This window comes from Amphiura filiformis, chromosome 1 (genome assembly GCF_039555335.1).
Source record: "Amphiura filiformis chromosome 1, Afil_fr2py, whole genome shotgun sequence".
Lineage (NCBI taxonomy): Eukaryota > Metazoa > Echinodermata > Ophiuroidea > Amphilepidida > Amphiuridae > Amphiura > Amphiura filiformis.
Genome location: NC_092628.1, coordinates 60,213,787 through 60,240,909, shown reverse-complemented (window position 1 = coordinate 60,240,909; position 27,123 = coordinate 60,213,787). Strand labels below are relative to the sequence as shown.

The following is a 27,123-nucleotide window of genomic DNA, read 5'->3' as shown; positions in this document are numbered from 1 at the left end:
ACGTGAGTTTTTGGCAATATTTGTTCGGTACATCATAACAAAAAACACTCTTTCCAAAATATTTTATTTTGTTTTTATCTCCATCTTGAGGCTCCATTCCAAAAACGCTTTTTTTAGTTTTTTGATATTGGCCTTATTTTTGGAGATATTGACCATATAAGGCATCAAAATGAACTTTTTAAAATTCACAAACGCCTATTTGCACAAAATGATGTCTAAAATCGGAAATAGACCAAAATATAAAAAAATGGGAAAACCGTTTCTTGAGTCGATCATGCTTCATACGATGATCATATTTGCTTACCTATAGATGCTGTATTTATTGAGTTATCGTGTACCTAAATCGTCATTTTACCGAGAAAATGAACATTGAAATAATGGCTGTTGAAGTTTAAAGTGGTCACATTTTGCACTTGGATCAGAGCTCACAGGAGAATGCGGCATTTCTCGTTTTTCTACCTTACATTACATGAACATCGGGTAAATACACGGCCCCTTGAGAAGTTTGAGCGAAATCCATTCATAACTTGATATTTAAATCGGGGAAGAACTTGAAAAACCCACATTTTATCAGCTAAAACGGAGCCATTTGACCACTAGGTTTTTGTGAAATCAGTGCTTCCGTGGTGTTTCCATAATATATTGATGCGCCGCGCATGCAGATAAGCGTCACGTATGCGTAGCGTATTTGTGCGTCAACAAATTGCGCGATACGCAACGCGATGCGTTGTTGCGCGCGTGTACCCTGGCTGGTACAACAAAGATTTTCTTTCTTTTTCAATTTCAAACACGAGTGGAATAGTGAAATAAAATCCTTAAAAATTGCAGTTGGAGTTTACAAATCTGGATTTTCATTCCTTGTATTAAAGGAGGATTTCGTGATCCCAGCATCCTCTTTTTATGACATTTTTCAGTAGATATCCACGAAAAAAGCTTATTTCCAAAATTTCAGTTGATTCCGATTTTGCGTTTGCGAGTTATGCATGATTATGTGTATTACACTGCTCCAGACAATGTGTTGTAATTTCGTTCTGGTGCACCAGAACGAAATTCAAATTTGGCGATATTTTTTGCTAAACGAATTAATCTGCAAGAAATATTTGGTACATAAACATTATGTAGCCAGAGGTATCCAGTGGTGTAAAAATCTCAACTTTTTTTTTTTTATGTGGGGGGATGAGGCTGTGGATCACGAAATGCCCCTTTAACATATCAAAAAACCTCAATTTCGCGAAAGAAACAATGTCTATAGTGCACAGCCCGCGTTAATTGGGAAATCTCCAAAAATCGGTGAGGGTGGGGACAATATGCATGTTATTTATTTTACTTGCCTTATTATGTGCGTTTTGTTACTGCAATGCCAATGCTGGTGGGAACATGGGGGAATCAGAATCAAGACAATATGCATTGCATGAATGCTGTTTTTGATGTTTACTCTGCACTGTATGTAGTATTTCATTTGCACACAGTGATACCAACCCGTTGGTCTACCAAGAATTTGAATCAGTAAAAGATCATAGCATTCATATATGCACAGATAAGATATATTACAAACATTACATACAAAAACAATGCACGTATGTATGTATGCCTGCCACTTCCACATACTTGTGCATAATACGGAAGGTCGATTTGTGCCCATAAATGTTTAGGCCTATGTTAAACTGTATGTTATACAAATTGTACAGCTATCATTTCTACCCTATGACGAACCGACATACCTGTAAATCAAATAGCCCACAAAAACTGGTCATCGCTGGTATTTTTCATGAAGAAAAAACGACACTTTTTACGCCGAACATGTCCAAAACACGTCAGCTGACGTACAAGCCTCCCCACGCATGTACATAAACAAGCCGTGTTCATTGTTTAATTGTCACCTGCAGCTGTTCGCAAGAAAACTTTCTGCATTAAATTACCTGGGGTCGTTATCAGGCCTGAGACACACTGGCGCTAGTTTGAGGACAGTCACTATGAGTTACTAATGTCGGCACATGCAGAAAATGCGTGATGGGTCGCCATTTTGTGACTCGTGCAAGCTAACACAAACAAATTATTGGACTTAATAATCTTTTCAAGTTTTAATAAAACGAGCATCTATCATGATAATATTACATTTTATTATTTTATTATTTGAATTACATAAGCTATGTCAATTTTGTGTCCATGTTAATTTTTATATGGATTTACCTGTGTTGATTTTAAACTGTTGTGAACGTGAAGCTACGCAAATTGGCAGGCGATTACCCACCATGCAATGCGAATACACGGAAACGATCCAGTTTAGGATGCATCGCAGTTCCTGTTGTGTAAACCAGGCGTAAACCGCCCATCCAACCTGATCGTGTGCACAGGATTTGTGCTGGAGGCTAGTTAATGCGCACAACCAATGCGCAGAAGAAGACCTTGATACTAGGCGGAGCTTACGTTTCACAAGAATGATTGACAGCTGTGAGTTAAGTGAAATTCTGTTCTGTGATTGGTACAAAAATATGGTTCTCGTATAAATGAATATATTATCCATGGCTTCAAAATTAGGAACTGTTTCTTCCACAGAGCCCTATATAGGGCTCTATGGTCTCTACTCATCATACACGACCGTAGAAGATCTGGCCAGCGACGGCGCTTGCCAATCAGGCTAGCTATTTGTACGGGCGTGGCCTCTCATCCTTTTTATTATCTCTGGTCTTGTCACGCTGGTAGATTCGCCCACCTGTGATTACTGACCTGGATCTGACAGAAGATTGTGGAATTTACGATTTTCAGCAGCAGGATTTTATGAAACTGCCAATATTTGCAAGTATTCTGAAGGATCGGTAATAATTAAAATATTTTTCATGGTGTCGGTAGTGCAAGTTGAATTTAGTGAATTTGTGGTTTTGTATGTTATGTGCAAGAGTGTTTTCAGGAAGCGTAAATAGGCAGGCCGTTATGCTAAGCTCTCCATGTTATATGCGAGTTCGGCGACGAACTGGACACATCACACGGTAGTGTGATGTGTCCAGCCTGGATATAGTATGTAAATAAAAATACAGTCAAGAAGCTTACCGTGTCTGAATTGAGGTCAGGGTCTTCTTGGCAAAGCCTGCATAGAAACGACTTCGGGTCACGGCATAGTGTCGTCCTGGTTGTTAGAAAATACGTTCCTCCAACATTTAGCCGGACCCATTTGGATTTTACTGCATCGGTGGGTCCATTTTCACGTACTTTTTCCTCAGTGTCCATTTCAAGGGAATGGTTCAAAGACGCCATGTTTGTAAATGGCCTGATGTAGTCAAAATTCCCTGTATCAACCACTTTGGCAATACACACACACACGACTTGAAGGTAATCTATTGGTAAGTGTTGAACTTCGTCTTTGTGATGATGTTAAATCAATTTTGACACCGGTAAACACAACAGCGACATCTCTTGAAAAGTTGGTGCAAAGGGAGTGGTGGTCTCTCTCTTCAGCATGTTCAGTAATCAGTGGCACTTCCTGAATGCATGCCAAAAAAATAGTAGGCCTTGTATTAGGCCTACTCGGGGGCCTACTCAGTGCTCAGAAGGGCCCCTGGCCAATTTTGTGCTTATTTTTGCATTTTCCTCACAAATTATAGCGCATTGGTGACAAGTGAGATAGGCCTATATAGGACCTAGGCGTATATTATAAAAAAAAAATATAGGCCTAGGCCTATATATATATAGGGGCAATGGGCATCCGGGCAATTCAAGGACTACAACTATATGCACTGAAAATTCAGCAACTCAAGGCAAGTAGTTATTGATTTATTGATCAAATATTGGTTTTCCCTCATTTTTGGCTGTAACTCCACAACTGTTGTCTGTGCTGAAATAAAATTTCCAGTGCAGTAGGCCTAGTTGTAGTCCTTGCCCCTAAAATATACATATCTTATTTGTCACCAATGCGCTTTAATTTGTGAGAAAAATGCAAAAATAGGCCAAAAATTGGGCAGTGGTGGATGGTGTGCCCCCTTAAAAGGAAAAAATAATAAACCTAGCTATTACAAAATTGAACAAGATGAGGTTCATAGAAAAGAAAGGCCACTCAAAAACATATGGGGTGCGGGGTGGTGCACTCTAAGAAATACCGGTAAAGGTTCTACAAAAAGGGACCGGTCATTATTTAAAGGGGATGGGGGCGGGAGAAATATAGGGGGATATGTGATTTTCACTTTAACAAACAGAAATATGTGATTTTATTTTTCCTGATATGGGGGTCATGTGAAAATTAATAATTATTCAATATGACCAACCGTAAAATGGGGTAACTTCGGTCAGCGGAGTACCGGTAACTTTGGTCGGTCAAATATTTTTTTTGAAATTGATCATATTTTCGTACAGCAATTGTTTTTACTCATATTTGGTGTTAATTTGTTGAGAAATATATTTGAAAGAAATAATGTCATATCTCAGAAAAACAATTCTGTGAGTAAATCTGCGAGTTCATCTTGAACTTGATCGAACACGAACCTCAAAAAATGAGAGTTATAATAATCCTTTCTGTAATGTAAATCATAAATAATATGATGCCTGGAAAAAGCATAAAACTTGGGTCGATCCTTCATGTAATTATTTCGTGTTATAATCCTAACTCTAACCTAATCCTAACCCTAACCCTAATCCTAACCCTAAACTAACCCTATAACCTTAACCCTAACCCTAACCCTAATTTCGTGTAAAATTACATGAAGGAATCGCCAAAACTTGTAGGCCTATGATCAAAATACTGGGACTAAATTAACCAAAAGTTGTAAAAGCCCTATTTTCTATTATGCATCTTCCTTTGGCACGATTTTAGGGCACATATTGTCCTCAACTTTGTTAATCTTAATATTTGTCCAGGTAATGTTCTTTTAGTACAGTGGGAAGATTTGGAAATGTTGCTCCGGTGCAGTGGCTCGGTGACTCCAATACATCCCCTTTGAATTTTAGCATTGAAATAGCAAATTTTCGCGTGCTACGCGCGCACTTAATCATATTTTCGTGTGCTTTTCCCGGTAAAGGAATTTTGGGAACAGCTTGGAAAAAAAACTTGGGTTACCGTCAAATGTGGGGAGAGTAAGGGCGTCTCATCTAGGCCTATCCGAAGAGCTGGGCTGAGGCCTCGCCTAAGTAAGTAAGTAAAGTAAGTGCCGTAAGTACTAAGTAAGGGACCGTTCATAAACACTTGTTGGAGCGGGCCTGATGCAAAAAGGGGCCCAATTGTTGACCCTGTTAGGGCTATAGGGGGGGGGCCTGAAAAATGACCACAAATTTTCCTGGGAAAATTGAGTTTATATGCTTTTCTATGGGGCCGGGTTTACCCATAATTTTCATGTCAAAAAGGGGGAGGGCTCTGAAATTTTTGAGATCTCAAAAGGGGGGGCGAAAAATTTCGTGATGAATTTTTTTTGCATCTGCCCCCACCCCTTACAAGTGTTTGTGAACGGTCCCTAGTAAAGTATAAGCAAGCAAACAATAAGCTTTAAAGTAGGGTAGCTGCAGGTAATATGGGACAGCAGGTAATATGGGACACCTGTTTTCATTTTAACAAAAAGTAGATTAGAGAAGGTAAACACTTTAAGTTGATTTGTTAAGTGTTTAGAGACATCAATTGTGCTTCTAGAAATGCAGTTTTGGAGTCTGTGTATCAAACTCTTGGAAATCAATGCCAAAAAGAGTGAAATTGCCCAAAAAATTATGTCGTTTTTTTGGCCTGATATAAAATCAATGACGTCACATTTTATGATTGTGTATCCAAAAACTCTGGTACTGAGGGGGCATTTGTCATTTTTTATGATAGGTGATGGCTTAAGCTTATCAGCAGGTAAAATTCCACTGACAAGTGGCACTTTCCTTTTATAAATGATTATTTTCTCTGATTTTCAACTGAATGGGTGCAGGTAATATGAGATAGGCCTACATAGGAAATTGTGTGCATTGTCAATGCGAAAAGCAAAACTATTTAGAAAATTGAATTTTCTTGTAGAAATTTGCATTTAACATTCAAAATCATGTAACAAAAATGTTTTTAGAACAAAAGAGTGATTTTCTGAACTTTTTGATTTTCACCATAGAGATAACACAGTGTCCCTGGGACACTTGACGATGACGTCATTTTGACGTCATAGCGTCCAAACAAACATAAAAACAAGGTAACATTGCCTGTTTTATTAATCTTAAAGGACAGGTTGTTCATCATAACAATCTCTTGTGGGCATATCTTCTTTAGTTTTTATGCAAATAAGCTAAACGTCCTTAATGGTCCCATATTCCGACCGTACCCTATTAAAGTAAGTAAATAAATAAGTTGGCCTAAGTAAGTAAGTAGGTCCTAAGCGCTCCTAAGTAGGTAGGCCTAAGGGGTGGTGCAATAATTATGTGTAGCCTACCCCGGGGGTGAATTATAGGGGGGGCAAGATTTTTGGCAGGCCAAAAGGGGGGGCAAGCATTTTTGGCAGGTCAAAAGGGTCAAGCGATTTTGGCAAGTCGAAAGGGGGGGGGCAAGCAATTTTTGGCACAGATATTTTGGGCACTGTTTCTATATTACGCCCTAAAAGGCGTGGGAAAACGTTCTTAACACGTTCAAATATGCAATATTTCCTGCTCGCTCCGCCGCATTATATGTTAAGACAATTTAAGGTTTTAAATTCGGGTTCCCCAAAATCTTGCATGTGTAAGGGGGGGGGCAAAGATTTTTTGGCACGTCAAAAGGGGGGGGGGGGGCAAAGGTTTTTGGCATGTCGAAGGGGGCAAAGATTTTTTGCACGGCCAAAGGGGGGCAAGCGATTTTGGCAGACCATTTTGAGAATTCACCCCCGGGGGTACACATAATTATTGCACCACCCCTAAGTAAGTAAGCAAGCAAGCAAGCAAGGAAGCAAGCAAGCAGCAAACAAGTACCCCCCCTGGGAAAACTGTATACGTTATACCGCCCTCGACGTTTGACAGGTGCCAATCAAAACATTCAAAACAGAAATGGCGGCGCACGGAAGGAATTCCGACGATTCCAACAATGGAACCAAAGCAGGACTTGAAACCAAGGTGAATAAAGAAATAAATGTATATGTAAATATGCCCTTATATATCAGAGATAAAGCATGAGAAGTTTGGTCCTCAGAATGTTACCCGTTTTATGCCAATTACTAATTGCATAAATGCCATAATAAAAGTAAACATACCGGTACAGCTTAACATGTATTTGCGTGCGCGTTGTGTGGCACTGCCACTGGCAGAGTAAATTGTACCAGAACAAGTACACAGCCCATGAAATGACATTATTATGTTTTGATGGATCCAAGTTGTGATAATATTGGATCCAAAACATAATAATGATAAAATTGGATGCTTTACGCCCAATATTTATTGGTCTCGCAATGACAGTACGGGCGCACAGAGTTTTTACGAGACGTACTTACTTGTACCGCAATAACGGGAATTATTTTACCAACCGGACTTTGCTGTCCTGCAATATCGGAAATCCTGTCATAACGAGACATTATGTTTTTAACATGCTCTTCGGGCTAAACGATTGAGTATCGCATGTCGTGAATAGCGTCATCGTGTTCACCGTGAAAAGAACCCCTAAGTCGACCATGGCGGGGGCCGGGGTTACGGCAAACTGGGATGTTACTGATATTTTGCTATTTCTTGTTTTCCATTGAAAAATCCATAGACAATTCGAACAATGCAATACATATTTAGCAACGTAATATAAACAATTTATTATTTGACTTATTTCAAACAAAATATATTTTATTTGTTCCAAGAAAGAATTTCCAACAACTGAGGAGTCAAATTTTACTACAGTTAATTTCCGACTCCCAAACAAAATTTATAAGTCATTTTTTAAACCACATTCCACTGCATACATTTTCAAAATATCGTGCTCACATTAGTGGAATTATTTATCGATAAGCTGCTCAAAAAAGTAGCATAATTTGCTGAAAACTGAATCAATTCCCATCGGATTTTTTTTCAGTGGGCGCCATGATGCTTATTAATATTCTGACGTAAAAAGGTCATAGGTTGAGTATTTGCATAATTCGAAAACTCCGGAAACTCCGCTGCTAAATTTCATTCATAAATCCAAAGTCGGAAGCTTTTTCCGACCGATTATGGTGGTGACGTCATCTAAAAATGAGCCATCTGCGCTTGCGCCGAGTGAAAATAACAGCGGCCATTTACACACTGGCGAATGCATACTTCGATAATGTCCTCTGATGGTAGTTTTCACGTTATAACAGGACTTCCTTCAATCACCGGACTTTAGGGTACGGTGGGAAATAATAATTACGAATATTTAATAATGTCTGTTTATTGCAAGACATCCTCTAATGTAAGAAAGTCCGGTAAAAAGTCTGTGCGCCCGTACTGAATGAGTTGTAAAATATTGGACTCGACTAGACTGCCTAACTGGCCTGTATCTCGTTTCGGCCAAAGTACGTCTGTAATACAGTACCTGTTTTTAATGACCTTGCAACAATGTTTCTATTGTCAGCAATAACAGCTTGCATTCACACTTTTGAGTTTATATGGTGAATTTTCGTACACATCATAAATAAGTGAAATCAGAATATCCTGAAAGGAATTTAGGTAACAAATTCAACGACACTGGCATAGCAACAGCTAATGTTTTCATGTAAACATGGCGTCATTAGACATTTTAGCCTACGTTTAGTATCCTACTATCGGATCGTTGAAACAACGAAACCTCAATCCCGGCCTCATTCACGAATTCACTCACCTTCCTACACCACCAGTTGAAATAAAACTCAAACATCCCGTGTTATTCCTCAAAACTACATGCACCTTCATTAATAAAAATTGAAATCCTAGTAGAAATCCGTTATCGAAAATTGTTTGATATAAAACGTCACCAAAAGTAATTTTTCTGAAGAGTAGATACCGCGTGTCAAAATGGCGGCCGCAGTCGCATCCCCCCAGCTTTGTACGTGTACCCAGGTCACGGTATTGTCTACGTGACGAACAGTCAAGGTCAGAGAACAGCGCAACCTGTCTGCTGTCATGGCGTAATATAATATAATGCTCCGCCCAATGAACGGCGCTGTCAATCATCCTTATTGCCTTTGTCGAACAGACTTTTACGCAGGTAAGAGCTCACGCTGTCCTCACTTTTAGGATCGACGAGCGTCAGGCCGACACAATCTGGTTGTGTAGGAGACTATCATCGTGATGCCCACGTTGGAACCATTGGATTTATACGGAAGAAATATTCATACCAGGACTGAAGCAAATGTGGCCATTTCTATGTTTGTACCGGGCAAGTACCGGACATTTTTCAACACGGAGCTAGCGGAAAATACTGCAAATTCGTCCAAGGTAAGCAAAGGGTTGGGGATCGCATTTTAACTTTGACTAAACTGTTTCGGAGTTAAGGCACGCTAAAAGTAGACCATTTCGGGGCTGTATTTGGTGTACATGTGACGTTTTGAAAAGAGTAAAAAAGCGACCACTTATTCGCTATTGCTGAAGTATACCCGCCGAATCATGTACCAATACACAAGGTATTGGTACATGAGATCAGGTATAGGACTCGATTACGTCTCGTCCAATATTTTAAAACTCGACATAGCTCGACCAATAAATATGGGCTCAACCGATCCAATTTTATATCAGAGTTGTACTCCGTGCCCTAAATATATAAATTATATTTACATATTTAAAAGGGCATTTTGTGATCCACAGCATCATCCCCCCACTTTTCACACAAAAAGTTGAAATTTTTATATCACTGGAAACCGCTGGCTACATAATGTTTATATACAAAAAATTTCTTGCAGATTAATTCGTTTAGCAAAGATATCGTGAAATTTGAATTTCGTTCTGGTATATATACCAGAACGAAATTACAACACATTGTCTATGGAGCAGTGCAAAATCGGAATCAACTGAAATTTTGGGACCGTTCGTGGATATCTACTGAAAAATATCATAAAAAGAGGATGCTAGGATCACGAAATACTCCTTTAATGCAATGGAAAATAATGAATGTGAGCTCAGGTCATTGTCTGTACGGCAAATTCATCAGTACTGATACATCACATGATCATGATCACGCCATGTGGAAACCAGAGAAGTATATACTAGTGGTTAAAAAAAGGGAGTTCGTACTTCTGGATCTTGCAATCCTGACTTTTAGCCCACCATGACCGACCGTAACCCGAGATGCATGATCATATGAATAATATTTTGCAGTAAACCTTTGACGAGAGCATGAGATGGATATTATGCATTACACCCAAAAAACATAGCAAGCGAAAAGTAAAAATAAATATTGCTTGCACCCCGGCCTGATTATAAAAACTGTATTTGTAGATTGAGCACTGAGCAGGAACATGTAAAAGTTTCCATAGGCCTACTAAAGGCTACTATTTTCTTAGAAAGCCTGTTTCGAGTGTTTTGTTTTGAACATCCCCCATGAATGTGTGCTTGAAATCACTTGTCCCCCCTTTTTTGTCTTGCCAAAAATTGCGCTCCCTCCCCCCCCCCCCTGGGCTGCCAAAACAAAACATTCTCGCCCCTAAAAATAATCCCAACCCCCACCCCCAATTTTACCATCATAATTATTGCACAACCTTTGAACTCCCAAGAAAATCCAAAATATGGGGTGCAAACCTAAAAACTAGGGGTTCTTTTTTTTTACAATCCAGTCCTTATTGTTCATCTAATTATGCATTTTGTGGGGCTTTTTATTTAGCCAAAACGCCAACCCTTAATTATTGCAAACATAGTCCTAACTCTAACTTTTCACCTCCTAAACCTGAATCAAACCCTTCAAAACTTATTGCTTGCTTGCTTACTTAGGGACCGTTCACAAACACTTGTAAGGTGGGGGCTGATGCAAAAAAATTTCATCACGAAATTTTTTTGGCCCCCCCCCCCTTTTGAGATCTCAAAGTTCTGAAAAATTACGATCACGCGACGCGACTATGTTTATTATGTGTATTTTTAATGTTAATGGTGCAGAATTCAACACCTCAAATCTCACTGTGTTGCGCTAATTTACTGCTATTTTATCCTATATTGCCTATTATTTTGTGTTTTGGAAACTCCATTTTAAATTTTACTCAGCAATCAGCATGACATGAAAATTAGTTAAATGATGATTTTCTATGGTATAAAACTATACCGATAGTCGTCGGCGTTGCACGAGTAGTATAAAAATATTTGTGCATGCATGATCCAGGAAATCCCCCAGCGACAGTTTACATACAAGAGAGAGACTCTTTGCAGGTGGAGTCAATTGTTACATTATTTCATTCGCAGAGCCTTGACTCGCACGATGTTTCAATAGATTGGTATTTAGAGTGAATGATCTGATATAGTTCTTGGAGTATTTATTTTTGACATTTTGTCTGAAATGATCAGAATTTGTTTTGTGCCCTGTCAATAAGTTTTTACGTGCCTGTTTTCTGTGCGTCTGAGATATTCTTGTTGAATGCATTAGGTAAGCTTAAGGTTAATTTTATTAAGTCCCAAAAACAGTTCCACATGTCCCCGATCGTAGACATCGTGCATTAGCGCTACCCTGACAGTACTAATCTTATTTTAGCATTTTGAGTAAAGAAAAACAAAATTAAAATTTGATGGAAATTGTACATTGTGGATTTAAAACTTTATGTCATTATTTCTTGCCCTCAAATTAACAAACATGTCTACATTTTGTAAAGTGGTGTTACTAAAGTTAACCTGTTTTGATTTTGTAGGATGAGGAGATAGCCTCATTAGAGAATACATTACATGATTGGAGACACATCTTATTACATGCTGATAGATGGTTACGATGGCAAGATGACAGTTATCCAGCCATTCTTGTAACATTGGTTACACTGTGCTATGGGTAAGTAACTTGCTTGCACAAGAAATTTATTCATCAATTACATTACCATTTCATTATAATGAACCCTTTCACAGTACCGGTAACTAAATTATGAATCATTCACACAACCATCAATTGAAGAGATTTGATAGTTTACCTCTCATTGATGTACCACAGTGGTGGCACTATGGGATGGAACCCCCCAATATTTGTCTTGTCCCCACCCCACCCCACCCCACCCCCTTTAAAAGCCCAAAATTACAAAATGTCCACTTTTTGCAGCTAATGTCCCCTTGCTCCCAATATTTTTCTTGCCCCAGTAAAAACCCAAAATTATGAAAATTTACACTTTTTTCGGCAATCTTGCACAAAATTGGTTGATTTTCCCCACTGAAATTCACCCCCCCCCCCCCACCCCCAATAAAAATAAAATCCTGGCACCACCACTGCTTATCCACTGTATTTGTGACCTCATTAAAGGGAAATATGGGTATGTTTTCCAAGTAGGGTATTGACCAGGGTTTGAAAATAATGTGTCCTCATGGATGCATTGTTCTCATCTTTATGTGAGGTCAAGTATACAATGTAGTAGATCAGCACACTTAATATTTTCAAGCCTCCTCCTGTATGTATGTTGTTTTGTTTTTTACCTTCAATTTGATTTCCTTGCAGAATCTTGTGGTGGTGGGAGCCCTCAATACTGACCACCATAGCATTGATAGTGATGAAGCTATGTCTGATTGACTATCTGGTACCCACTGTCTTCCAGAAGTACTTCAACACAGAAGAATGGTAAGACAAAATGATAGGTTTAATAGTATGTGTGGTCAATCCTGTTGTTAATGGAGTCAACTTAGATAGATTGGTCAAGAATTCATGTCAGTTGAACAAGAAAACAATAATTTTTATTAGGTTTACAGGGGTGTGATTTTTCCGGATTTTTCCGGATTTTTGGGATTAAAAAAAAATTCCGGATTTTTTTGCTTTTGGAGTGGCCCTGGACCAAGAGCTAATGCTTAACAGAGATGTCACATTTCCGGAATTTTCAGTTTCCAGATATAAGAAAATCTCCAATTTTAAAATGAAAATTCCTTAGAACCCTGACTGGATGATTTATACTAAATTATAGACACGCTGTACTGTGCAAAAATGGTGATGCAATTTCTCATGTGTATGTGAATGATATGATACTGGAAGTATGTATTCACAGATAATAAATGTTTTTATACTATAAAGTGAAGTATTTTAACAGTTTCTCATTTTTGCATTTTACCCCATGAAATTGTATCTCAGTGGTGCTCAAGTGTGTAAAACCCTCTGGCTTCCAGGGGCTTCGCCCCCTCGACCCCCACCGGGCGTTGCCCCTGGACCCCACCAGGGGCCCTTAAGCGGGCCCCTGGACCCCCAGCCGCAACAGGCGACAGCTCCGCTTCGCAATTTCATTGCCTTGGGTTTTTTTTCTTAAAGCACCAATCACACCCCTGGGTTTAGCATTCATCTAGTTCTTTGATTATGTACTTTTGAAAAAGCAGGGTGACACAGGCAAGAGGTAGGCTATTTAGAAATTTTGGAGCATTATGTGCACACTTTGTACAGTAATATAATAGGGAAAAGTGTCTTTAATTAGCAGTGTGAAGAAAGTGTTTTCATGTTTCGGATCCTCCATTTTTGGGTGACCTATTTGTGACATGCGACCATAGGTGGATTTACTTCAGATTTTCAGGAAAGGTGGGCCATGGTCAGAAACTCTGCCTACTTATTTATTATTATGAATATCGTCATGTATTGGTGGTATCCAAGGTCACATACAGAGTTCAAAAGGTCAGTTGAGGTTATGTTTGTTTGTTTAGCAATCATACAGTTTGACATTTAGCTGATATCTTTCTGAATTTAAATCACCCCATGGTGGAGGTATCCCAATTGCCACCTTGTGTTGAAAATTGTGATGTTTCTAGTTGTTTACATCTTTAAAAACCCTTACCAGATATCCACACATTTTCAGGGCTTCCTTGATTTTGCTCTCTTCAATACGCTTGTCTTCCTCCTCTGCAATAACTTTGTCCTTTCTGTCCATTAATATACACCCGAGCTGGTGTTGAAGTGGGTGGTGTAATTAGAAATTAAAGTACTGATTTGTGTGCATCTTTTTCCGGTAAACTAAGAACTTTTGAACCGCTCTGCTTTTTAACAATGAGAATGTCAAGAAAGTGATTAGCCTGTTTTCTTCTTTTTCAAATGTGAATTTGATATTGCCAGTTTTGTCAATCTGGTAAATATTGTCAATCTGGAGCTGTTCCTTGTGTCTAAAACAGGTTTTGACAATGGATGAAATCATTTTTACCACAGATAAATATCTGTGTTTTTACATACCCTTTTCACCTTTCCTAAAATATATACTACAAGCCCAACCTTAAATCTGAAATAACTTTAAATAAGGTACAAAGCTATTTTACATGCTATGTGTTTTTTATTTGTTTCATTATTTGCAGGACAGCAGAGCATGAGCGCAAGCTGCAACAGATCTGTATCATACTCATCCACAGTAAAGACAAAGTCATCAGGACTTATAAGTGGGTCAAAGAGACAAGGGACTCAAAGCCAAAACAGGTCAGTTATTGGGAGCACCTGGTATGTGTTAGTGAACATTGTTGTTTTGATCCAATACTACTGGTGCACCGAAAGTGACATTTTCTCTTTCCAAGTCAGCCAGTTACATACTCTTGATGTGGAGTTAACTGTCAGTTGAAATCAAGTGGCATATACATGTATGTATTTATTTGAAAAGTCTCTCTCACATGTTACTGCCAGGCATTTCAAAGTATTGACTTTAATTCCCCTTTCACATCAATGTTAAGTTTGATTTAATATAAAAAGTAAGGCTAGATGAATTGATTTAAATATTTTGTTTGATTTTTCTATCCACCTGGATGATTGAGAACATTTACAAATAAAAAAAATAAACACAAACCTAAGATCAGTTTGAGTGAAATGTCCTGCATGACTGTTACGTTTGAAGTTTTACCAAGAACATTTGTGTCCGTAATCTTAATTTATAAACTAGTTGTGAAGAGCATCATTCTTTTACCTCGTTCATATAGCGAATTACTACCATTGTATATATCATTCTTTGAAGTTACTGTATGCTTGGTTGAGCATAGTGATTAATTTCCTTGAAATTTTGCTTTGTTTCAGTATTTCTTTGCAGTGATAGGGGTGTTGTCTGTTGTTGCCTTCATTGGAAATCTTATTCCAAATTTACTCCTCATGTGGTTGCTCAGTAAGTAAAACAATCAAAACAAGATCTGTTTAAATTATGAAACTATTATATACAGGGTGGTAGCTAGCAGAAATTGAGTGCTGGGTAGCAATTTACAGAATTTCATTGATTTAGGAAGATGTCAACAAAAGTGGATACTTTAAGGATAGATTTGGTAAAATACACAAGTTTTTTAAGTTTGAGTGGTGGGCTCTAGCATCAAAATGAACCTTCAGTGCATGGTGGGCTCCGGAAGTGAGTGGTGGGCTCCACTGCCCACTGCCGCCCATCGTAGCTACAACCCTGATTATACATATTTTCTTTTCGTTTGTAATTCACAATATAATTTACTCAAAATAGGACACTGAAAGCAGGGCTAACTGTCATCACAGATACACACCCTTTCCTACTTTTGTTTTGACAACAGTATTTGAAGAATTCAGGTGCAAAAAGTAGAATATTGTCTTATTTCCTAAAGTTCCAGAATACCCTGTCTTCCTTGGGTTAGGGTGGTGAGCAGGGTATACCTGTCAAGGACGAAGATTGTAGTTTTTACAAAAATATGTGTTAATGGGTCATTATAATGTATAAAGTATATGCTTGGGACTAAAATACATTTTGTGTGTTCAGCAATTCTGTGTTAATCATTTCCAACTGTATTGATAAAATAACACAAGGTTGTACGTGAGTGTATATTGTGTTTTGGCCATTTTGTGTATTGTTTAAGAAAGACACACACACACACACACATAGAAAATAATGCTGTAAATAAGACTTGTTTTGAAGGTCATGGAGGTCAAACAGGTCACAACTAAATTATGCTCAGAATTGCTGTTTCAATATGTGCCTCCAAGAACTGCAAAATGTAAAAACAAATGGCTGCACTGCAGCTTATCATTCGCATCTAATTAACAACTTGTCAATGTTTCTATTCATAACAGGTGTATTCCTTGTCCTGGTACCAGGTCTCAACCATCGGGGCATCATAGCCAAGTACTACGCAAGCACATTGCAGTTTGTGGTGTCATTTATCCGACAGACCAAGAACCAAATGAAGAATAAGAAGGAATGAGAATAATCATGCCAAGATTTATTGCTCTGTCTTTTAAAATGAGAAACAAAAAGATGATGTTAAAATGTTCTTCTTGAAATCCTACGCAGGCAGTGTTAGGATAGTGAATACGCTTATGTAGCACGGTGTTTCAAGGGATGATAACTGATCTTACTCTCAATAGAAGACAGTGCTAGATTGTACTTGCATTAATTAAATTTGGCACAGCATGCAAATGATACACTGCAGCCCTGCAACCAGCACCCAATCACGATGCAAATGCTTGCAGGTGATATTGCATGTTTTTGCTGATTTAAGGCACGTTCTGTGGATGAAGCCATTAAGCCATGATTGTGAAAGGTCTGGTACAAATCTGCTGGATTGAATGACATAATTCCAGGGATTGATTACAATTCTAGGCATGTTATAAATAAGGACTATGTCAACTCACACTATAGCACTGGTCATTAATTTAAGGCATGTCATAAATTGCACTGGTATCTTATGTGTAATGCACTCAGATGCCCCAAACTCAAATCCTGTAATTGATTACATTATTTAACTGCATAATTCAGGGGACCTAATGTGAATTACTTTTGCTGTAGATAAGCAGTTAGAAAATGAAGAAGCTTTGATTGTGTGGTTACTTTGTGAAATGACACCAATATTGTCCATTGGGTGTCAACTTGTGTGTGCTTGTGATTAGAACTATTTGGAACCAAATGTATATACTAAACGGCATCAAAAGCATGGTAGTACTTGCATGAAAATTTGCTTATGTCACTCATTGTTTGGTAGAGACATTGTATGCTACTTGACATATTTTTGTATTATACAGCACAAAATATTAGCCTTTGTGAGTTTGCGTTTGCTACTTCTATCTACCTCACCCGAGCCAAAACTTTTACAAAAATGCATAATAGGGTGTGGCAAGTCAGAAAACCTGGTCATATCTAGGCTTGTCAGACTTGAAATTTGTTTCACTTCCCAGAAACATTTCATAACGCATAGAATGGCACACAGTTGGGCGCAGTGCTTACGCTAGTTGTGCTTGCGCTTAAGTGAATTTACATGAGCCTGAGTTGTGACTTCATTGATGCGTGCAATAACACAAGTTGAATAATTTTCGCCTATTACATGTATAAGCCAAACAAATTTTAGTGCAGGGGCTCTCAACTGTTGATTCGGGTCTGTAAGTGCCTGTAAAGCACAAGTATAGCGGATGTGGTTGAGGGGCCCGTCTTAGCGTCTTTCCCTGGGCCTTAAGGAAGAACAGATGATTAATTGTGTTTTCAACTGATTGAGTGTCCCAGGTTAAAGAAGAAATATAACCAACAAACAAAAGCTTGGCCTGGTCTATCTTTTTCATTTTTGTTAACATTAGGCCTATTATTATTATTGATTTTTTCACCCATTTTTGTTTCTCGTCAGTTCTTCGCGGGCAGAATTTGGCCCATGACTGAGCCACCTGTTGCAAGCCCTTGTCTAATGGGTGATTTCTGTTGTAACACAATTTAGTGTTATTAGCAAGTGTTAAGCCAAGCATATAGTGTGTCAGAACCATTCAGTGAGGGCAAATAGCATGACATTGGGATCAAGAGTGAGGAAGCTGCAAAGCAAAGTGACATGTTTGAGATTCTTGTGAATTTGACCAAATTGGTCACAATCTGCTGAAGTGTTTTGTGGTTTTAGATTACACTCTGTATTGTAATTTTGCACACATTCTTGAAGGTGCTAATACATGTACATTTATGTATATTAATGGTAGTAAGTTGAATGCAGTGTGAAGGGTTGATCATTTAGTGAAAGGTGTTTGAATAGTTCAAAGGGTAAAGTGTCAACTGGGGTGAAGGAAACGGCAACTTAAAGCTTTGATATGGAAAAGAGTGTGGAAAAACTTGTTCACTTTGATTAGAATATGAATTAATTGAACTATACATTCACCAGAAATACAACACATAAGTATTAAAAAGAGTAATTTGTGGGACCATAAACAGTTTCTAAATGTTGTTTCTAATTGCAGCTGATTAAGTACTTACCAAACAGTAAATCAAAGAATACAATGTTACAAAGGCCACAGCTGGTTTAGAAAAGTAATTATGTTGGCATTGTAGACTGCCAATCTTAAAAGTACCCTTGTAATCATGGTCTTCATTAAATTTGAAATAGTTCTACAATAATTTTGTGTCACATCCATTTTACATTTCTTCAGCAGAGTGAAATTATATGGATTATATTTCAATTATTTTAGCATTTCACTAGCAGTTGCCAGTAGTGCTGGAGTTGATTGCTCAGATCAGGCCATACATTAACGGACGGTTTTCTTTTCTTTTTTTTAAAACCTGTCAGTTAAAAAAAAACTCTTGGAAAGGGTAAGCTAAGTACAAAACAGTCATATATTGTTCTTATATATACTACCCCAAGTGTACCATTTTGACATTTCACTTATCAAAGGTTTAAGACCATTTGTATTATATTTTGCAACTAATATTGGAGGAATTTGATTCCAACTTTATGGCAACTATTTTCCCCTGGAAAACAAAATATTCAAAAGCTGTGAATTATGTATATTTTGGTAATAACATCACCTGTTAAATGTTGGCGAAAAAGTCGACTACTTACAGAAATTGGTCAAATCAACACTTTGATTGCGCAGTTGCTAGTTACAAATTCACATCATGTGAAATGGAAATTGAAAAAAGTGTAGGCTAATATTCAACAGCGTAGGATACAACCAGCATTAAGGTCCGTTCATACTATGCCGCAATTGCTTTGCGGTACGGTGCTTTGCCGCACTGCATCGTACTGTAAAATACTGCACTGCGGTATCGCAATAGAGTTAAATACATTTTAACTTAGAAATGTGACGAGTTGCGTTGAGGTGCGGCAAAAAGTAATCAATATATCAGCCACGCAAAGCAATTGCAGCATAGTATGAACTGATATTTACTGGTAGTAGGGGTGCACAGATTTTACGGTGTTGTGAGGTTAATTATTTTTCAGCCATTTTAAATCTTGCCAGACTTACACTTTAAAATCAGGTTGATTCACATAGCTTAAAAACCAAAATGCATTGTGTAGTTTGTTATATTATTTTTATAGTCGGGATTTGTGGCAAAATATGCCTCAAATCACAAATATTTAATGTCCAGAGATGCCACTCAGTTTCACTCAAAAAACTGAAACTAGTGAGAAAAACCTGAAAAAGCATGTGAATGCAGGCCAAAAAGCCCCAAAAGCGGGCTGAAATATATAAAAATGCGGGAATTGTATTTAGGCTAAAACCTGAAATGTAGCATGTCAGAGTAGGTTAGACATGAAATTTTTTAGGAAATTATGGATGGATGGGATTTATTGATTTCACATTGCTTCTGAGAAATTTAAAAAATATTTTGTCATTCATTTTTTGCTTGAAAATACATTGTTTTTCTAGATTTTCAAAAAAATGCTGTAAAATTGGCTCCCAAAGACAAAATGCACAAGGCCAATGGGAAACAACTTTTGTTTTATATAGCTCTATTATATAGCCTAGTTATCATATTTTCTCATGGGAAAAATATGTCTGCTCAATGCTATACTACACTGGCTTCCAGAGAAGAATGGCACTCTCTTGCTTTTGGAGGGTGTACACAGCATAAACACGTAAGTGGGGTTCAGATTGGCTGATTCAATCGGATGACATTCGACACACAATCATAACAACAGGCCAGTAATCTGATTGGCTGATTGATGCGTGAAAGCTGCGTTCGGCCCTCATGAAGTGTCACAAATGTTGCTCATTATCAGCGCCAGACAGTGCCGTTCTTTTCTGGAAGCTTGTGCACTAAAATGTACATAAAATATAAAAATCAGGAAGCTTGTAATATGCTTGTTTTGCTTTGTAACTTTACAATGTTAAATTTGTGCGCAGATCAGGAAATACCCAGAAAAATAAACAGTAGAGCCACTTTGTGCATCTTTGTATTAGGATTTTTAAAGCCAGTGTTCAGGGGGAAATCACTTTCAAACTATGAAGAGCTAGTCTTGTAAAAAACTAGAAAATATTGTAGGCTATTTATTGCAGATAGTGTCAGATCATTTGCATGTATGTAAATTCTGTAAATACTATTTAATTATTTTGAATTTATGTTGTGTTCATTGTTTGAAAACAATGATTATTCTGCCCATTCTGTCACCTGATAGAAACCTGAATGGAACCGTATCCAAAAATCACAGATGAGAGCTTTTGAAAACTGCATTATGCTCTATTTGAAAATCCCTTTCTATGAACTTCAAACTATGACACTGTAATAATAGGTTGTCAATTTTCAGTTGCTTTATTATAGATTCTTGTTTCTCTTACAAACTTGACAATAACAGTTTGAAAAGTACTGTACCAATATGTTATTTTCATTGTTTTCAATACCTTGGCAGATTTATACATACCGTATATCCTCGAATAGTCACCCCCTACAATTAAATGCCTCCCTCCCACCATTTTTTTCAACCAAGATGTTTAAAAAATGCTGATATTTCTTGTGTAGAAAGCTTACCAAGGTGCATTCACAATCGCTAATGGCATCGGTAGTTTGCAAAAGTCTGATCATAAACCCAGAATTGAACCAGAAATCATTGTTCCTAAAGTTCATAGTTCGTTATTTCAGTGTGAGTTTTAAAGCTTATCTAATGATTTTAACAGGAATTTTCGTTCTTTAAATGACCTCTAATAAACGTCCCCCTTTTGGAAAATGCAACGCCCCAGGGCGACTATTTGAGAATATACAGTACACACATGGTTTGTTGACAACAGCTTTTATAAAAAAGTGACAAACTTATTATATATTAGCATCATTTTCAGATTGTTAAGACTGTTAATCGGATTTATGTTTTAATTTTGAGTTACAACACAAGGTCAACTAGAGATAATTTGCGCTCACAGAGCGCAGACAATCGCAAGGCATGTAATCCTTTAATGGCCGTTTGACCTGACCTTTGACCTTAATGTTTCCGGGTCACGAGGTTTGTTGTCACCAAATTAAGCCCCCATACCCTTACAGACAATGAAATTACGGTATAAGATTTGACCCCAGATAACCTTTGACCTGACCCTGCAAACATATTCTCCCTGGTCATTAAGTTTGTTGTCACCGAGTTTGAGTCTCGTACCCCTTACAGATGTGCGAAGAATGCACTTCTAAAATTTGACCTTTGACCTGACCCCTACAAAATGTTCCCCTGGTCATGAGATTTGTTGTCACTGAGTTTCAGCCCCATATCCCTTACAGATGTCCAGAAAAGGAAATTGTAAGATTTGACCCAAGATAACCTTTGACCCGACCCCTGCAAAGGGTTCCAAAATATTCCCCTGGTCATTAAGTTTGTTGTCACAGAGTTTGAGTCCCGTATTACCATTACAGATGTACAGAAAATGCATTTCTTAAATTTGACCTCTGCATGAACTTTGACGTGACCCCTGTAAAATGTTCCCCTGGTCATGAGATTTGTTGTCACTGAGTTTGAGCCCCATACCCCTTACGGATGTTGAGATAATGCAATTGTAAGATTTTACCCCAATTGTAAGATTGTACCCCCTTAATGACCTTTGACCCCAATTCTTTGTACAACTTTTAGACACTGGCTAAAGGCGATGCAGGTATGCAAGTGACGACATTGTGTTATGTAATTTGTGGAAGAAGAAGCATTTTTAGTGAAAATCACATTTTGGCCATAATGACCTTTGGATGACCTTTGACCCCGAGTTGGTCATGTAACATTTGTCCCCCACCATGGTCCTTGTGACCAAATATGGTCACATTGGCTTAAAGCATATAGCTACGATGGCTCGTTAAAAGTTTGACAGAAGAAAGAAAGAAAGAAGAACTGACCAAAAACAGAACACTCGCAAATTGGAAATTTGCGATTGTAATAATTGGAAAAAGACTGACATCAGTTCAGCCATTAAATTGTAAAACTAGTAACACAAATTTAAGTTACAATTATTATATAAGTTGATGTTAAATTTATGTTCGAAAAAGTTTCTTACTAAATATATTTACTGAAGTTTCTTACCAAAATCATGTATTGCATTTACATTTTTATGGCACTTAAATCCAATATCTACTCCTTCTCAATACATCAACAGATTATAATAGGTATTCAGCATAACTGAAGAAACAAGTATGGATAACTAGTTTTGGAAGCAGACAAATTTCACCTTTTTATTATCGTCCTAATTTTATATTTATCCCTTAATCTGTTCAATTGTTTTAAAATACCAAGATGGCACTTTAAATAGGAGGATGTGAATTGCCTATCCACTATATTGTTCTTCTGAATGTACCCTAGTGCCAAAAAGAGCAGCATAAATTGAATTTGCTGATGTCATAACACATGTATTATATGGGTTGATTGTGTACGGATTGTTGAGCTAATAAATCAACAGAAAAGTATCTAGATTGTGTGTGTAATTGTGTATTGTATGTTTTCTTTGTTGTTGCAACACATGAAGGCCTGTAGGATGGTCTGTTATCTGGAATACCTGAGGTCTGCTTTCCTGACCATCTATTCCAAAGACGTACCTCCCTTCAAAATAAAAATTACAAAAAAGTTCAGCATTAATTGGAAGTTTATTTCAGAAATTGTGAACCATCAACAGGGACATTAGGCCCCGTATCCATAGGCTGTTCCCTTGTGGCATGTGCCCTTGTTCCGTGTTCACTTAATCCCATGTGAGCTGCCACACAGCCAACAAACCTTTGTTTTGCTTAGGGAACAAACCAAAAGATCGATGACGTCCTATAAACGAAACTAGTTTCGTTTTAGGGGGAGGGGTAAAAATACTCGATTACGTTTGTGCAAAAGCATCGGTCTGAAGAATATGTCATTATTATTATGTCAAAATTTTCAACATTTCATTATTACGTTTCTGGCAGGGAGGGAGGGGGTCGGCTGAGAAACGAAACTAGTTACGTTTATAGGACGTCATCGATCTTTTGGTTTGTTCCCTTAGTGGCCACTAAGCAAAACAAAGGTTTGTTGTCTGTGTGTCAGGTCACATGGGAACAAGTGAACACGGAACAAGGGCACACGCCACAAGGGAACAGCCTATGGATACGAGTCCTTATGCTCGGAAAGGCATGCCTTCAAAATGATGTAAAAGTGGCAATTGATTTATGAAGACTTGCCAAGTCCAAAATACAATTTTATATTTTGAGCATATTATGAGCATACTCTTATCATGTGGTATAATGACTTTCTTTTTACCACTGCTTTTACAGAGTCACATGTCATCGAGCATCACTAAGAAATGCCCACTTCATCGGCTAAAAACAATACCTTTATTCTCTAAATATTAGATAGCTGCAGTTTAATTTTTGGCACTTTACTATAAGTAAATGAGGAAAAGAAAAAATAAAGTTAGATGTGGTTTAACTTGTTCTGTGCATATGGACCTTATGGGGTAAAATACACCACACACATAATGATTCTATCATACAACATTCCACTTTATCATACAATTTATTAGTTAGACTTGACAAGGTATTATACATACATTTGATATCTATTGACAGTTCATATCAGGTTAATTACAAATGATTTCACAAGTGTAAAGACAAATAATTTGCACTTCAATTAGCACATTGTACAAGAGAAATGGGTATTTAATTAATATATTTTGCTACAAACTGCACAATTTATTAATTGTAAAACGAGCATTTTATTAACATCGCTACAAGTTTACATAATTACTTTATGTTATCTGCACATACCAGTATTTTTGTTATAAATATTGCTGCTTTATAAAGAGCACCATTCAGATACACTGGAAGTAAAAATTTCTCCAGGACTATTTTTTGTGTCGGAAGCATATCAACATGTACTACTTTTGTACAGAAAAATATTCTGGATATTAAGGATGACTAATTATTATGTACAGAATATTTGGTGTAGTAATCAGGGGCTATACCATAATAATATACGTCATCCCACCGTCAAAATGGTCCGGGTCATCTGACAAAATCGTTCCGAGTGACGTTGGCGCCTTTATGGTTTCTGCTACCCATATGGTGATGTTACCGTCACTGGTGAGGGTTGTCGGTGGTTCAGGTATATCCGTCATGTTGATATGAAACGTTTTGGTCAGTAAAAGAGACAATGCGATTTCCTGGACTTGGATCTGGATGGATATTGCTGATGTGACTTCATAATCTAAGGGGTGGCGCTCTACGTGGATTCTAGTAGCGATGATGAAGAATGGTGTCCCTAGGGATATCATAGTGTATATCCAGTTTGGGTACCATCGGGATCAAAAACAGATAAATCATCTGAAAACAGAAAAAACTCTCTATGAAAGCTATTATTATTTGTGGTTTACTATTAAAGCTGAATTGATGTGCAATTCACAGTTATAAATTAAGAATACAACAAACAACATGACATGTAGGATATTAAAAAAAAAAAAGCGTAGTGATTTATAGTGCGCTATGCACAGTCACAACGCCTAGACGTTGATCCACAAGCCTCAGCACACTTTACAGGTTGTCGCTGATCACTATGGCCCCACATCATTCCATAAACCATTAAACAACAATTCAGGGACTTTGCTGCTTCAAGAGCGCACACCCTAGACATACCACAAATAACCATCGCAACCAGGATCAGCTCCCGTGTTTCGTGCGGGTTACAACGAGACAAATTAGCAGTGAGTTCCTTGTCCAGGGGAATTTCAAGCTAACTCAATTTATCCACGAGAGCGTACTAGGCACCACCAGGGTTCGAACCCCCTGGCTGAAATTTGATACACTTTTGATACACCACTTTTGATACGTATGAAAAATGTATGAAATAAAAGGCTTTGAATTGGAACCCTCATTTCATACACTTTTATGTATCAAAACTGTATCAAATTAACATTGCATACACATTTTATACATATCAAAAGTCTATCAAATGCCAAGATAATGTATCAAAAAAGTATCAAATGAAATGTATCCTTTCATTTCATACATATTTGATACATAATTATATCAAAAGTGTATCAAATAAGTAACTGTATCAAATCAGGGTTCCAATTTAAACTGTATCAAATTAGCGTTCAAATTTTTATCCTTTCATTTCATACACATTTCATACATAATTTATATCAAAAGTGTATCGAATATGTTACTGTATCAAATGAGGGTTCCAATTTAAACTGTATCAAATTAGCATTGAAATTTTTATCCTTTCATTTCATACACATTTCATTCATAATTTATATCAAAAGTGTATTGAATATGTTACTGTATCAAATCAGGGTTCCAATTTAAACTGTATCAAATTAGCGTTCAAATTTTTATCCTTTCATTTCATACACATTTCATACATAATTTATATCAAAAGTGTATCGAATATGTTACTGTATCAAATGAGGGTTCCAATTTAAACTGTATCAAATTAGCATTGAAATTTTTATCCTTTCATTTCATACACATTTCATTCATAATTTATATCAAAAGTGTATTGAATATGTTACTGTATCAAATCAGGGTTCCAATTTAAACTGTATCAAATTAGCGTTCAAATTTTTATCCTTTCATTTCATACACATTTCATACATCATTTATATCAAAAGTGTATCGAATATGTTACTGTATCAAATGAGGGTTCCAATTTAAACTGTATCAAATTAGCATTGAAATTTTTATCCTTTCATTTCATACACATTTCATACATAATTTATATCAAAAGTGTATCGAATATGTTACTGTATCAAATGAGGGTTCCAATTTAAACTGTATCAAATTTTCGTTGAAATTTTTATCCTTTCATTTCATACACATTTCATACATAATTTATATCAAAAGTGTATCAAATGAGGGTTCCAATTTAAACTGTATCAAATTAGCGTTGAAATTTTTATCCTTTCATTTCATACACATTTCATACATAATTTATATCAAAAGTGTATCGAATATGTTACTGTATCAAATCAGGGTTCCAATTTAAACTGTATCAAATTAGAGTTCAAATTTTTATCCTTTCATTTCATACACATTTCATACATAATTTATATCAAAAGTGTATCGAATATGTTACTGTATCAAATGAGGGTTCCAATTTAAACTGTATCAAATTTATGTTCAAATTTTATCCTTTCATTTAGTACACATTTCATACATAATTTATATCAAAAGTGTATCGAATATGTTACTGTATCAAATGAGGGTTCCAATTTAAACTGTATCAAATTTGCGTTCAAATTTTTATCCTTTCATTTCATACATATTTCATACATAATTATATCAAAAGTGTATGAAATATGTAACTGTATCAAATCAGCGTTCCAATTTAAACTATCAAATTAACATTCAAATTTTTATCCTTTCATTTCATACACATTTCATACATAATTTATATCAAAAGTGTATCGAATATGTTACGGTATCAAATAAGGGTTCCAATTTAAACTGTATCAAATTTGCGATCAAATTTTTATCCTTTCATTTCATACACATTTCATACATCATTTATATCAAAAGTGTATAGAATATGTTACTGTATCAAATGAGGGTTCCAATTTAAACTGTATCAAATTTATGTTCAAATTTTATCCTTTCATTTCATACACATTTCATACATAATTTATATCAAAAGTGTATCGAATATGTTACTGTATCAAATGAGGGTTCCAATTTAAACTGTATCAAATTTGTATTCAAATTTTTATCCTTTCATTTCATACATATTTCAAACATAATTATATCAAAAGTGTATGAAATATGTAACTGTATCAAATCAGCGTTCCAATTTAAACTGTATCAAATTAGCGTTCAAATTTTATCCTTTCATTTCATACACATTTCATACATAATTATATCAAAAGTGTATGAAATATGTAACTGTATCAAATCAGGGTTCCAATTTAAACTGTATCAAATTAGCGTTGAAATTTTTATCCTTTCATTTCATACACATTTCATACATAATTTATATCAAAAGTGTATCGAATATGTTACTGTATCAAATCAGGGT

At 36.7% G+C, this 27,123-nt stretch overlaps 2 protein-coding genes across 2 annotated transcripts in view; one reads left to right on the top strand and one right to left on the bottom strand.

Annotated features, from left to right (window-relative positions):
• The window catches only part of LOC140150041 (BTB/POZ domain-containing protein KCTD5-like), a 35,802-nt gene extending 32,497 nt beyond the window's left edge, over positions 1 to 3,305 (bottom strand). The window contains exon 1 of the mRNA XM_072172049.1: positions 3,049 to 3,305. Within this exon, the coding sequence (XP_072028150.1) occupies positions 3,049 to 3,252 (204 nt within the window). The 5' untranslated portion in view covers positions 3,253 to 3,305. The remainder of the gene's footprint in view (positions 1 to 3,048) is intronic.
• Positions 3,306 to 6,944: 3,639 nt separating this feature from the next.
• Positions 6,945 to 20,386, top strand: LOC140150030 (ADP-ribosylation factor-like protein 6-interacting protein 1). Its single transcript, XM_072172038.1, has 6 exons — positions 6,945 to 7,026; positions 11,712 to 11,845; positions 12,497 to 12,616; positions 14,314 to 14,431; positions 15,017 to 15,101; positions 16,022 to 20,386. The coding sequence occupies exons 1-6, from the start codon at positions 6,961 to 6,963 to the stop codon at positions 16,150 to 16,152; spliced, it is 654 nt and encodes a 217-aa protein (XP_072028139.1). The 5' UTR covers positions 6,945 to 6,960; the 3' UTR covers positions 16,153 to 20,386.
• Positions 20,387 to 27,123: the final 6,737 nt, after the last annotated feature.

What these genes read in the sequence shown, in the direction of transcription:
- LOC140150030 (XM_072172038.1), top strand. Translation starts at nt 6,961, where the DNA reads ATGGCGGCGCACGGAAGGAATTCCGACGATTCCAACAATGGAACCAAA. An exon ending in TACTTCAACACAGAAGAATG is followed by an intron (nt 12,617 to 14,313) that starts GTAAGACAAAAT and finishes CATTATTTGCAG; the next exon opens with GACAGCAGAGCATGAGCGCA. An exon ending in GGGACTCAAAGCCAAAACAG is followed by an intron (nt 14,432 to 15,016) that starts GTCAGTTATTGG and finishes GCTTTGTTTCAG; the next exon opens with TATTTCTTTGCAGTGATAGG.